The sequence below is a fragment of the Gadus chalcogrammus genome, chromosome 21, assembly GCF_026213295.1.
Source record: "Gadus chalcogrammus isolate NIFS_2021 chromosome 21, NIFS_Gcha_1.0, whole genome shotgun sequence".
NCBI lineage: Eukaryota > Metazoa > Chordata > Actinopteri > Gadiformes > Gadidae > Gadus > Gadus chalcogrammus.
Window position 1 is genome coordinate 6619823 of NC_079432.1, and position 14633 is coordinate 6634455.

Below are 14633 nucleotides of genomic sequence, written 5' to 3' on the forward strand. Positions count from 1 at the left end.
GGCGGGGGGAGAGGAGAGAAGGAGCGAAGAGACAAACATAACCCTTGAGCCGTAGCTCAAGCTGTAGAGATACACAACGTTATCCTTCTCTAAGCATCAGGGAAACAACTATTTTTTCCTACGGTACGCTTTTCGGTTATTGCAACATTTTATTTGAGACTAATCGTTTTTTCTTTACAAAGACGGTGGAAGAAGAAGTCAAGTGATTGGATATCAAACTGAAGTCTGTCCAACAATTGTTACATTTTAAGAGGCAGCCATGAAATTACTGTTTACTTTATTTATTTTTTAACTTGAATACTATGGGGGACTGCACCTTTTCAACGTCTTTCACAGAGCTGTTGAATATTATAGCACACGCTATTCCACATGTAGGCTAATTAAGACCAAAAGCAGTCATCACAATGTTAGGGACCGGCGAACGTGGTATATGCATTGCTTGAAGAAACTTTTTTTTGGAAGAAAATGTGGATTGGATCGTGCTCTATTTTTTGATTATTATTTTTATGAGCCAAACGGATTACCTTTACGCAGTTCCGTTCCAAAATGGTTCTGAACACCGTCTCCACGAGAGACACAGACAATTCTGCGGGAAGTTCTGCAGAAAATCCTGGCCAGGAAGCCAGCCAAGCGGATGATGGAGTGGCAAGGACCCACGAAGTGACCGTGCGCCAGGTGGGCTACTGTTTGTGCCTGCCGCGCGTACTGCGCCTCACCTTCGCGCCCGTTTCCCTGGAGCGTCTTTATCAGACGTACTTCCGCCAACAACGGCAAGAAACCATCCCAGTGTTAGTGCTGTTTGCTGCTCTTTTCAACAGCTACATCATCATCATGTGTGCCGTGGTGTACACTGAGGACAAATTGGCGATGGTGGTGGTGGCCGCCGTAGGCCTGGCCCTTGACCTTATCTTTTACGCACTTAGTCATTTTCAGAAATTCCCTAAAGCGCCGGTTGCTCGGGGCGCCGTGCCCTATGTACTGTGGCTCATGGTAGCCGTCCACGTCCTGTGCTACATGCGTCTGAACTACAACCGCTTCGCGCACGCCAGTGACTCCGTGGGTTGGCAGGCGTTTTTTAGTTTCTCCTGCTTTCTGACGTTACCCCTGAACTTGGTCCCGCTCATCCTGCTCACGGCGCTCTCCTGCGGCCTTCACACCCTCATCCTGGGGGTGTCCGTCGCCCAACGACTAACGGACAGCCAGCAGGGCCCCATGCTGGTGAGACAGGTAAATCATTGAACCATGTTGTTGGCAATGGAATAGTGTCAGTCTGCCCGTTGCGCAATCCAGTCCAGAAATGAGACGCGAGAGAAGAAGCAGACAAAAGCAGGGCATGTAGTGTAGGCTACATGCGACAGGGAATGGGGGGGGGGGGGGGGGCGCTCCATGGTTGAAAAAGTGCCCTCAAGAGTGGCGAATACGAGAGAAAGTGCCTTATTGGCTGCCCTTTACATGTGAAAAAAATTATTGGGTACCCTCTGGTGCCCCTTCATACAATATGATGATGAGCCCTCTAGAACCAGAAAATTCGATAACGTGCCTCAATGAGTGCCCTCTTAATGCCCTTACAGTGCCTCCATGGTTGAAAAAAAGTGCCCTCTAGAGTGGTGAATACGAGAGAAAGTGCCATACATGATGCATCATAGCTTTTTGCACGCGGGTTGGGCCCCATGTTGTGCAGAATGTGCCCTTTTTGTTTTTTCGCCCCTGCCCTTCAAACAGTCTGAGTCCGCTACTGGTTGAGCATGATGAACACATCTTGAAATCGAATATAAATCAGGGGCATGCCCTCTAGACATGACAAAGGTCCTATTGGAGTGCATATTTTTTGCTGACTGATGTGATGATGGCAGCCTGTCCTTGAACGTCGTCTCCCCCCTCCCCTCTCAGCTGCTGGCCAACCTGATCTTGTACCTGTGTGCAGCCTGCATGGGCGTGCTGTCCCACTATATGGCGGACAGGAAGTACCGGACGGCCTTCCTGGAGGCACGTCAGTCCCTGGAGGTCAAAATCACCCTCGAGGAGCAGAGCACCCAGCAGGTAGACCCAAGAAGAAGAGCAAACACACACACACACACACACACACACACACACACACACACACACACACACACACACACACACACACACACACACACACACACACACACACGCACACACTTCTTAGTGTGAGGTTAAACAGGCAGCACTGGCGACTTTATATATATATATATATATATATATATATATATATATATATATGTGTGTGTGTGTGTGTGTGTGTGTGTGTGTGTGTGTACTCTGGTGTGTGTCTGGTGTGTATCTTCTCACCGGTGTGTTGGAACACCCAGTGCTGCCTAATTAGGATGTGTTTTGCTCAACTCACAGCTGAAATAGGCTGACATGCTTTGGGACATGCTTTGCTGCTCTGTTGAGCTACTGTAGATGACGCCTGATGGGAGAATAGGCATTAGTATTCACAGGCAATAAAAACCAACCAACACTGTCTAGGTAGTTGATGTAAATAATTTAGATTTCATAATTTTATAAAAAATATTTTACATTTTTTTTCACCTCAACTTAACTGAACAGAGTACAGTTTAGCCACACAAAACAGGGTACATATTTGTTTGTTTATGAATGTTAATGCAAAACCCATCATAGATATATTACATTTTGAAGTGCTTTCTAAATTTCACAACGACAGTACAGCTGAATAGCGCACTCCAGACTACTAGAGCCCAAATTACAAAAATCTGCACATTCATATATCAATCAAATTGACATGAAAAAATATTAAGCATACATTTTAACTTAATGCAACAAAAATTAATACCGTGTGGAATGAGGGATGGTTGAACGTTTAATCTTGTTAAATGCAGTTGGTTAATGATAATGAAATATTCATCAACCTTTCCAGCCTCATCCATCAAGTCCCTAAGCTTACACAAAAAGACAAGGCGGTTAAAGCTGGCGTCAAAGTGCTAACAAAGCCCGGATGTTTCTATTCACCTCATTAGCTCTCCCATGTTGTTCCTGTTGTTCACCCAGTGTGACTTATGAGTGAGCTCATGAGAGATGGAGGCTGGGTAAATGAACATAAATAGAGAGAGGTGGAAATAGAAAGAGTGTGTGTGTGTGTGTGTGTGTGTGTGTGTGTGTGTGTGTGTGTGTGTGTGTGTGTGCGTGTGTGTGTGTGTGCGTGTGTGTGTGTGCGTGTGCGTGTGTGCGTGTTTGCGTGTGTTATACCTTTTGCTTACTGTAATACACTATAAAGCAGTTTTATACTAATCCCAACCACACATTCACACGCACACACACGCACACACAAAAACACAAACCCAGCACCTGCAATATGTATCTTTGTTTCTGTAAGTGGACCTTAACACCTGTTGGTTGTTCCCTTATTGTAGGAAGAGTTGCTGTTGTCCATCTTACCCAAACACATTGCGGATGAGATGCTGCAGGGCATGAAGGAACAGGCCAATCAGAGTGAAGGCCAGCAACAGCAGTTCAACACCATGTATATGTACCGCCATGAGAACGTCAGGTTAAACATAGTCAAATGCTTTCTCTTTCTTAGGGTTATCCCTGACACTAATCCGATCCGCAACCCACTAACCCTAACAGAAATCCTAACCGTAACCCATTCACTCTAAACGTAACATAACCCTGACTCATCCCTAACCCCGTTGCTCATTTAAAATAATAATGCTTATTACCATGGGCCCAATGCTTATTTTCAGAGAATGAATGCTGAGTCATTTGTGCATGTGTGGCTCTGTAAAGGTAATTAGGATCTATGACTAATATTAATTAATGGTTCAGTTAATTCAGGCTTATTACTGAATTAACTAATTTTAGTTAATGGTTCATTATTGAACCCTTTTTGAAAAGTGTGACCCTATCATTTTTATATGCGATTCATCAATTTAGTTACAGATCAACTAAATGTACTGTTTATCACTTAAGATCATAGAGTTGTAGTGTTCTTCTCTCGTTAAACATGAAGTAAACATACATTTTCATGTTAACTTAAAATGAATAAATGTATAGACAAAAAGAAAAAAAGAAAAAAAGATGCAATGAAAATTGTATTTTCATTGTTAGTTTAAGCCAGAGCCAAAGACAATTGTGCGAGTCAAGATGGTGAAAGTTACTAGTGCTTGTCGGGTTGATGAACTTTCTCTGATTCCTTCCGTTCCAGCATCCTTTTCGCTGACATTGTTGGTTTCACCCAGCTGTCATCGGCCTGCAGCGCCCAGGAACTAGTGAAGCTGCTCAATGAACTGTTTGCGCTCTTTGACAAACTGGCATCGGTGAGTCAATACTGTAAGAGGATCCTTAGTCTGTAGTACTGTACTGTTCTATAAGCAACAGTGTTACATTCGTTCTTATTGTTCTCCGTTCTAACCTAGGATATTCCGTTCCCCTCTTCAAATGCTCAAAACAATATTCTATCATATCCATCGCTATCCATTTCTATTCTGTGGTTTATTTCCCCTCATCAGCGGTCAAACGGTCAAAATTTGACAGTGTGTGATGCTTTGATCCTACAGAATATCTGATTGTCAATAAACACACTTGACTCAACGATAGAGAAATGCTAAACACCTAGACTGTTTTGCTCCCCTCCCCTGGTCATACAGGATCACCACCAGCTAAGGATTAAGATCTTGGGGGACTGCTACTACTGCATCTGTGGCCTACCGGACTACAGGGAGGACCACGCCACCTGCTCCATCATGATGGGTCTCGCCATGGTGAAGGCCATCTCGTAAGTGATGGAACTGACTCCAGCCAATCAGAAACGAAGAAGCGGTTTACTATTTAAATCGCTCTCGCTGTTTTATTCACTTCGATCGAATCACTTCTACCCGATTCAGATACATCCCAGAGGAGCAGATTGGTAGCGGGTTCGGACATCTTTGCTCTATGATGCCCCCCCCCCCCCCTCCCCCCTATATTTATTCAGTTCAACTGGTTCAATGATCTGTCGTCTGCCGTGTGCTGGACTGTCTTTACGACCCCACGGCCCCTCTCTCCGTTCCGACTCCCTCCTAGGTACGTGCGGGAGAAGACCAACACGGAGGTGGACATGCGCGTTGGGGTCCACACGGGCACGGTGCTGGGCGGCGTGCTGGGCCAGAAGAGGTGGCAGTTTGACGTGTGGTCCACCGACGTCACCGTGGCCAACAAGATGGAGTCGGGGGGCATCCCCGGGTGAGAGACGGAAAGGATAGGGGGGATTGTGATTTGCTGTAATTTACTTGACACACGTTTGTTAATTATGTTGATGGCCACACATGTGTTTCTTATGTGTGTGTGTGTGTGTGTGTGTGTGTGTGTGTGTGTGTGTGTGTGTGTGTGTGTGTGTGTGTGCGTGTGTGTGTGTGTGTGTGTGTGTGTGTGTGTGTGTGTGTGTGTGTGTGTGTGTGTGTGTGTGTGTGTGTGTGCATGTGTGTGTGTGTGTGTGTGTGTGTGTGTGTGTTCAACAGGAGGGTCCATATCTCCCACAGTACCATGGAGTGTCTCTCCGGGGAGTTTGAAATGGAGGCGGGGTGTGGAGGGGACCGGTGTGAGTACCTGTTGGAGAAGGGCATCGAGACCTACCTTATCCTGTCCCCCACAGCCAATGGCAATGGGGTCAATGGAAATGTAAGAGATTTACCCTCATAATGTATTGATCTGCTCTCAACCGATTTTGAAGATTATTATTACTGCAAAGAATGTGCATTTTCTGTCTTTTTTTTTTTTTTCATCCATTAGAATATATCTGACTGTAATATGCAGTATTCTTGACCATGAATCCGCTGTATTACTAGTATTAGTTCATTGTTTTTGAAAAGGAAAGTATATCAAACAACATCAATGTCCGGCAGTAGCTCAGGAGGTAGAGCGGGTTGGCTGGTAACCTGAAGGTTGCTGGTTCGATCCCCGGCTTCTCCTAGCTGAGTGTCGAGGTGTCCTTGACAAGGTACCTAACCTGACTGATGTCGTGATGTCGGTGCTGCTGGATCGACAATTGGGCCGGTCCAGCAACTCCCAACGGCTAGCCGTTATAAGGAGCATATAACTAACTAACTAACTAATATAGGCTTGATTTTTGTATTTGCAATGACTAAGCGGTTGATTAACCGCTTAGTCGATTGAAAGAATGTTAATCAATTATACACATGCGATTACACTGTTGTAATCGCATGACCTCTCGAGCTACTTAAGTGCTTGATTTATCTGCGGTTAAATATTCTCTATCGTTTTTAACGTTATTGAATCGATTTACGACTAAGAACATTTGATTGACACTTCCACCGCCCAATGTCTGTGTTCGGCAGAGAGGCGCACTGCCCGCTAGCAACACCACACAGCTGATAAACACCACCGTCACTAACGGCAACGCTGGCTCTAACCTGGCTGTAGCCACAGAGAATAAGGTAAATGACAACGCAAACACACACATCTAAAAACATTTATTGAATAGAGGTTGTTGAAATACATGTATCTCTCCTAACCTCTCTGTCCAGCTTTCTGCCCCTTCAATGTTTTAAATATAACCTTTTGTTGATATTTAGATGTTATTTTATTTGTGTATTTTTGAATATATAGAATAGTGCTACACAAATTAAACGTTTTGGTTTTATTATTGTTATTATTAAAACATAAATATTTTTTTTAAAAAATGACCTACATGTTTATATCAAAACTGTGTTTTGTGCAGGGGGTGATCACTGTGAGCGGTGGGCTGAACGAGGAAGAGGAACTCAACAGTAGACTGCAACAGGAGCTGCTGGACCGAGAAAATGAGAACATGTGAGGAGAATAGAGCACAAAAATAAGGGAAGCGTTGGGGTTATGTGAGAGGACGAATTTATACATGTGTTGACTCCTTAAACATCAAAAAAGTACCGCTTCTACGCGACACTCCAACACGCACTCACTGTCACGCACACATACTCACACTCATAAAGCATCACTCCCTGCGTGTTTATGTGCATGCGTGCGTGTGTGTGTGTGTGTGTGTCATGTGTGTGTGCGTGTGTGTGTGTCAGTATGAAGGAGCACCACGTGAACCCCTTGCTGCTGCACTTCACCGACGGCGAGCTGGAGGCTCGGTACTCCTCGGAGAAGGAGGGGAGGAGCGGCGTGGCCTTCGGCTGCTGCTGCGTGGTGCTCCTCTTCATCACAGCCATGGAGGTCTTCATCGACCCCTGGTGAGGCCGCACACAGTCCAACCCTTTGTTCCTCACAAGGCGAGGATGTGACGGAGCTCCGACGATTGCTCAATAACCGCTGAGACGATCGAAAGAAAGTTCATCGACTTATCATTTGAAAATCATTGAATCCTTTCCAATATCAGGAGAATATGTGCCTTGCTGTGTTATGAGCGTCAGAAATGCACATCTTTATTTTAATTATCATGAGACAAAGAAAATCACTTAAAGCTCAATTAACTGGGTAAGGGTTAGGGTTAGACGGAATGAGGAATTGATTCATCGACAATGAAAATAAAAATTATTGCAGTGTTACGTCTTACTACGTATTAGCCACAGAGAGATCTGTTGAAGGTAATAGAGTACCCCCAAGCACTATTAACATTGTTACCAGCCACGTCATTAAGGTTTTGAACCAGAAATACACAAGTAGACGAAAATGACGAAAATTATACCCAGATATCAAGCAGAAGATACCGGTGTTCTTCATGGTAGATCATAACAAGTCATTAACGTGTGTTCCTGTCGTGCGGCAGGCTGTCGGTGAACTACGTCACCCTGGCCATCGGAGAGGTGCTGCTTCTCATCCTGACAGTCTGCTCCCTGGCCGCCATCTTTCCCAGGGTAAGAAGAAGAAGGATGTTGTAATCATAAACACAATGGTCCCGTCTGTGAGCTGAGGGCAGGTGGGGGAGAGAGGGTAATGGGTCATAAATAAAGGGTTGCAATGAAACAATGCAGTACAATGCTATTCAATAATAAACAGGTGTCGTTACGACAGGATGCCTGTGATATGTAAACAGTGTCATCGATTTCGATTAATAACTTATCGAAGCAACATAACAGAAAGCCGTTTGTTTAGATTTGTTCATTCGTAAAATAATATCAATTTTCTAAAAAATTATCATTATAATCACTTTTTAACCACTTTTTCTACTCTATGTATATGGGGCCACACAGAGGTTCTCCAGAAGGCTGGTGTCGTTCTCTGTTTGGCTCGACCGCACGCGCTGGGCCAGGAACACCTGGGCCATGGCGGCCATCTTTGTGCTCACCATGGCGGAGATCGCAGACATGGTACGACCAAAGACACAGAAACACATCTCCATGAACCAGTTCTTCTGACTGGGGCTTGCCTTTGTTGCTGCCTTCCTGCGTGTCCTCCCTTTATTTTCCCAAGTCAGGCTACCAGTAGCTTTGTGTAACAAGTGTCTGACAAGCAGGTCCCAATGGAGTCCATTATTGTGCTTTAGCTGTCTGCCTCATCGCCTGCGGGCTAATTTGACTGCCCCCTCCCCAACCACCCACCCACGCACACACATACAGACACACCTCCCTTCCCCCGGGAGGGACTGCTTGTTCCACACATTGCTGCCTTGATTTCTTCCCTACTAGGCATAGACAGACAGAGTCGCTGAGCACACTCATTTAAACCTAACCTGTCAGATACACTAGCTGGCGGCAGTCACGGGTGACAGCTGGGAGTTATCAAGGAAGCTAAAGAAACGGCTGGTTGCTCAAAATGAGTATCGAACTGCAACGTGTGGCTTTTACTCTTTTGGTCCTCTGTGGTATCCCCTGTAGAAATGGTACCTCAACAGTTAAGGTGGATCACATTCTTCAATGTTGCATTTACAACCATTGATAATAAGAAATCATCAGATTTTCAAATGTTCAACCCTGCGAATCAACCCTGTCCCGGTTGATTTAGACACACAGTTGGAATAATTCACATTCCATATCACATGTGTGATGTATCCCTCTTTGTGACTGTACTGCTCTTATCGAAAATACAATATCATCCCCCACATCTCTTTCTTACCGTCACATTCTAATCCACCATCTCATCTCTCCTCGTTCTTACTGTGATGTTCTAATCCAACACCTCATCACTCCTCTTGCGTACTGACATCCTCTGACGTCCTCGCTCTAATGCTTCACCTCACATCCTACCCTCTTCCCCCTGCGTCTCGCTGCCTCTGACCCGGCCCCCCGCAGCTGAGCTGCGTCCCCCTCCCGGTCCACGAGTTCAACACGAGCCGCGTCGCGTCCCCGGAGACCCCCCCCCCCGGGGAGCGGCACTGCGCGGAGAACCCCAAGCACTACAGCTTCATGGCGGTGACGTCGCTCATAGCGACCGCCATGCTGGTGCAGGCGAGCCACCTGGTGAAGCTGGCGCTCATGGTGATGGTCGTCACGGCGACCGGCGCCGTCAACATCTTCAGCTGGCGCGACTTGTACGACGCGTACGACTCACTGGGGTCCGCCGCGCACAGGTGGGAAAACGGACACTGCGTAGCACGATTGGTTACTAAATCGACTGACTTCAATTCAATTACTGCGACCATTATATTGTACTTTTGTTAGCCTTAAGCCTAGCTCAGTCATTATGCCAACCACATCACCTCCTGTGTAATGAGCTGCATTGTACACAAGAAGATCTATTGAGAACACCAAATCCATATTTCCTGTTATTTTGGTGAATGTAATGCAAAAGTAATGTAAAAGTAGGGTAATGCCTTACAATTCAAAGACAGTAATATTGTAATGTAACTAATTACTTTGAAATGACAGTAACAAGTAATAAATAATGCATTACGCTTTTGAAGTAACTTGCCCAACACTGATGCAGTGCTTTGTTACAATGCATGCAATTTAGACACGATGAGGTGAATAGCTTGACGTTCAAGTCCTCATGCTTCTGAAAAGTGGAACCATAATTTGATTTAAAAAATGTAATTATTATGACTTTCTGGACAGCAAACAAAATGATTTCATCTGTTTTTCTAGAACCTTCATGGTACCGTCCAAGTACCTGATGACAATGATGATCATCGTCATGATGATCAGCTTCTACTGCTTTGCCCGACTTGTGAGTCCGTCTATTTTCATCATCTTTCCATCTATCTATAATAGTCTTTATTTAAACTGTGACAGTTTAGATCTTAAAGTCCCAGGGGATGTATTCCCACCGTTATATAACCAACTCTGACCTTTAGCCCAGTCATACTCATTTCATCAAACTAACACACACACACACACACACAAACACACACGCATACACATGGATGTGTAGGTGGAGCGTCAGTCGCGGAAGCTGTTCCTGTGGAAGATCGGGGTGCACGACCAGAAGGAGCGGGTGTTGGAGATGAGGCGCTGGAACGAAGCCCTGGTCACCAACATGCTGCCAGAGCATGTGGCCAGGCACTTCCTGGGCACCAAGAAGAGAGACGAGGTGTGTGTGTGTGTGTGTGTGTGTGTGTGTGTGTGTGTGTGTGTGTGTGTGTGTGTGTGTGTGTGTGTGTGTGTGTGTGTGTGTGTGTGTGTGTGTGTGTGTGTGTGTGTGTGTGTGTGTGCGCTGTTTGGTGTGATTGTGTGTGTGTGTGTGTGTGTGTGTGTGTGTGTGTGTGTGTGTGTGTGTGCGCTGTTTGGTGTGTGTGTGTGTGTGTGTGTGTGTTTGTGTGTGTGTGTGTGTGTGTGTGTGTGTGTCTGTGTGTGTGTGTGTGTGTGTGTGTGTGTGTGTGTGTGTGTGTGTGTGTGCAATGCATGCGTGTGTGTCTGTTTGCGAAACGGGGCATGTCCCTTGGCATGCATGTGTGTGTGAGAAAGAGAAAAAGAGAGCCTGTGATAATTAGTGTGTGAATCTGTGTGTTTGTGTGTGAAAAAAAAGTTCCAGTGACGGAAAAAGAAGAGAGTTGGAATTTTGTACATCAGAAGAAATTGCTAAAATCCTGTAAACTGCCCAAACCCTACCCGTAGGAGCTGTACAGCCAGTCTTATGATGAGATTGGTGTGATGTTCGCCTCCATACCAAACTTTTCTGACTTCTACACCGAGGAGGGCATCAACAACGGAGGCATCGAATGTCTTCGGATCCTCAACGAGATCATCTCCGACTTTGACAGCGTGAGTCAGCGGTCGAGAATAAAGGGCTGATGATGTGTCATTTTTAAAGAAAAGGTTTAGAGAGGGAACATCACGTTGTGCATTGAACTTCATCCCTCAGCTATTGGACAGGGATGGATTCCGTTTCATCACGAAGATCAAGACCATAGGCAGCACGTATATGGCTGCCTCAGGGGTGACCCCAGAGAGTAACACCAACGGATACACCAACCGCAAGGTACCGCCTCACAGAACCACAGTACTGACCCGAGACAACCGCAGCTACGCAGAAGAGCCTTTTAGAGGGGACTGGCTGTCTGTATGTGTCTGTCTGTGTAGCTGTGATAGTCAGTCCCCTCTTCAAGGCACTTACTTCAGAAGGCATCGGTGGAGTTTTAGTTCTTGCTGCTACAACCATACTGAGAGGACTCAAGAGAGTTGTAGTACTATAAAAGCTTAAATGAACATAAATATATCATCACCGGGGCGAATAAAAATGCAGCTTTTCCTCGTCTTGGCAAACACTTTCAAACACTAAAACGTCACCCATAAAAACAAATCCTCCCATGAATAATTAGTTAACAATGACCAAAAAAAACAATACTGCTCACAAAGTAACGAACATTGCATGCTCTTAGTCTCTCAAAATGGCTGCTGTCATTGCGGTTTGGCTTTGCGATGCACAAGCCCTCTACAGCCACCCATGTCTGCGGTGTGCCCGGCTCAGCACCAAAGTGGATTCTGCTGCTACTGACAAGAATAACAATTCTCTGCATTTGTGTCCAACCAGCCAGAGGACCAGTGTTTGATCGAGCGCTGGCAGCACTTGGCTGACTTGGCAGACTTTGCCCTGGCCATGAAAGTCATCCTCACCAACCTCAACAAGCAGTCGTTCAACAACTTCATGCTCCGCATTGGTCAGTGTGCATTGGGGATATTTACACTTGTGTGTGTGTGTGCGTGTGTGTTTGTGTGTGTGTGTGTGTGTGTGTGTGTGTGTGTGTGTGTGTGTGTGTGTGTGTGTGTGTGTGTGTGTGTGTGTGTGTGTGTGTGTGTGTGTGTGTGTGTGTGGGGGGTTGTCATGTAAGGTGCATGTTTGTATGCTTGTTTTTATGTTGAAGCTTTGGTTTCCTCCCTCACAGGTCTCAATAAGGGGGGGGTGCTGGCTGGGGTCATTGGGGCTCGTAAACCTCACTATGACATCTGGGGAAACACCGTCAACGTCGCCAGCAGGATGGAGTCCACAGGAGTGATGGGAAACATACAGGTGCTCCATATCTAGAAACCCGTCAGTTTGTCTTTACAGCGATCGCCTGTAGATGAGAGACATGGATATAATACCAGACAGGCACTAGGTGGTCACTTTACTTGTCCTCTACCCAAAACCAATGCACTCAAAAAAACAGTAATGTACAGAGCCATTGCATACTGGAATCTGCTCCCCTCATATTTGACTCTAACCAGGAATAAAGGTAAATTCAAAAGGAAACTTAAGGCAGCAATAATCAGAAAGGAAATTAGAGTAGATTAGGTTATTATTTAAGGTATTTTTGGACTGACAAAAGATAATTTGTTTTTAATTCTGTTTTTTGTTTTTTGCATTATTTACATGTAATGTAAATGTTGATTACTAAGTCTGTGTTTTGGTCACCAACAATGATCATGCTGTACTGCACTTTAATCTGTATTGTAATGTCTTTTGCCTGGACCGCAGGAAGAATAGTCTCCACTATGGTGTGTAGACTAATGGGGATCTTTAATAAACGAAACAAAAAAAAATATCTGCACGCATGCATATACACACATATGCACGCACAAGTGCAAACACACCATAATGCACACACACAAACACATATACTCTCTGGCACACACACATACACACACATAATTTTGCTTCAGAATTACTCCGGCTATGATTATATTGTATCTAGTGCTGTCAGTTAAACACGTTATTAAGGGCGTTAACGCAAACCAATTTTAACGGCGTTAATTTTTTTGATTGCACGATTAAGGCAATTTATTTATTTATTTTTCTTTGGCTCAAAACAAAGAAGCAGTAGCCTGACTGCTATGTTCAAGGCAGTATGTTTGTATGTTCATCGTTTAATTGCACTATAGGCTTTTTTTTTTGTATCGTCCTGTTTTGATCAGTATATGCCAACGTTGTTATCAATAAAAAAACATTTGCAGAAGGCATGTTGATAAGAGCATGAAAATGAGAAAACTTAATGAGACAAAGAAATCAAGGGATATTTAGCATAGAATTTTTTTTGCGATTAATCGTGAGTTGACTATGACATTAATGCGATTAATCGCAATGACATATTTTAATCGCTTGACAGCACTAATTGTATCTGCTCTGCCCTCAGGTGGTAGAAGACTGCTATATGATCCTGAAGGAATATGGCTTCCGTTTTGTTCGAAGAGGACCCATTTTTGTCAAAGGAAAAGGGGAGCTGCTCACCTTCTTCATGAAAGGCAAAGATAAACCCAGTACTAATGGAAAGGTTCTGGTCCAAACCATTTTACCACACCAGGTGCTTGAGATCTCCTGACCTTTAGCGCCTACAGCAGCATCCATAACACATGCATGATTCGACATATATTCAAACAGCCTTAACATATTCACACTTATATTTACATAGAGCTCAATCCGTCAAAACAACTAGTCACATGAAGCATCTGCAATTAGGAGAGTATTAATATTTTCTTAAGCGATCATATGCATTGTATCAACATTTTTTCCATTGGAAAATATATCATTTAAAGACTTCATTCTGCTTGTTATATTCATGAAGCTGGATAATCATGTTATTGATTTTTTTTACAAATAGGTCCCTGCTTAAAGTGTTAAAGCTTAGACTGGACCGAAATATTTTTTTCTAATGTTCTTAGTTTGTTGTACATTGAGGCAGCGCTGTAATGTTGTTGGCCCATTGTTCAAATGATTTGCCTTTAATATGTTCCCCCAACCACACACTCTAAAATGTTACAATAGCCTAAGCTTATTTTAATGAAAGTACATTAGTAATATCTAGCCAACCTCTAGATGTCAGCATTACAGCCCATAGTAGAATCTGGAAGATAAACTTTATTATACGTCCATGCACAAAGTTCCATTCATTAAGCGTAATAATGTCGATTTATTTTAAGTCTTTAAGATAAAGAAGTATATGTATAATACAATTGTATTGTATTTATTGCATAAATATGTAAATAATGACATTTGTAAATAAAGTTGAATGTACTACACACTTGTTTGTTAATATTGACATGCCGCCTCGTAATCTCTGAATGGAGGACAGCAACAGAGATGATAAAATAAATGCAAAGCGTGTTACATAGCTTTATGAATACGTTAAATAAATGACCAACATTGGTTACCTCCGTCTGACCAAGAATACGTTTTTTCTAACTCTAATCTTTAAAACAAATGATTGAGATTCGGATGAACCGAAATAAAACAAACATAAACCGGACAGTTTAAGCAACAAAAAAAGGCTCTGAAATGTCCGTTATTCTAATGAATAGTTTAATCAGGTTTATGATTTCCAAATT

At 43.9% G+C, this 14633-nt stretch overlaps 1 protein-coding gene across 1 annotated transcript; it reads left to right on the forward strand.

Moving 5' to 3' along the window:
- The first annotated feature begins 13 nt into the window (after positions 1-13).
- Positions 14-14374, forward strand: LOC130374228 (adenylate cyclase type 3-like). The gene is made up of 20 exons (XM_056580897.1): positions 14-1227; positions 1891-2040; positions 3393-3529; positions 4187-4298; positions 4629-4756; positions 5044-5202; positions 5478-5637; positions 6315-6413; positions 6698-6789; positions 7029-7190; positions 7727-7814; positions 8151-8267; positions 9189-9466; positions 9981-10062; positions 10267-10425; positions 10950-11096; positions 11197-11313; positions 11866-11992; positions 12218-12342; positions 13445-14374. Exons 1-20 carry the CDS (start codon positions 547-549, stop codon positions 13628-13630), a joined length of 3306 nt encoding a protein of 1101 aa, XP_056436872.1. The 5' UTR covers positions 14-546; the 3' UTR covers positions 13631-14374.
- Positions 14375-14633: the final 259 nt, after the last annotated feature.

What these genes read in the sequence shown, in the direction of transcription:
- LOC130374228 (XM_056580897.1), top strand. Translation starts at nt 547, where the DNA reads ATGGTTCTGAACACCGTCTCCACGAGAGACACAGACAATTCTGCGGGA. An exon ending in TCTTTGACAAACTGGCATCG is followed by an intron (nt 4,299 to 4,628) that starts GTGAGTCAATAC and finishes CTGGTCATACAG; the next exon opens with GATCACCACCAGCTAAGGAT. An exon ending in TGGCGGAGATCGCAGACATG is followed by an intron (nt 8,268 to 9,188) that starts GTACGACCAAAG and finishes GGCCCCCCGCAG; the next exon opens with CTGAGCTGCGTCCCCCTCCC.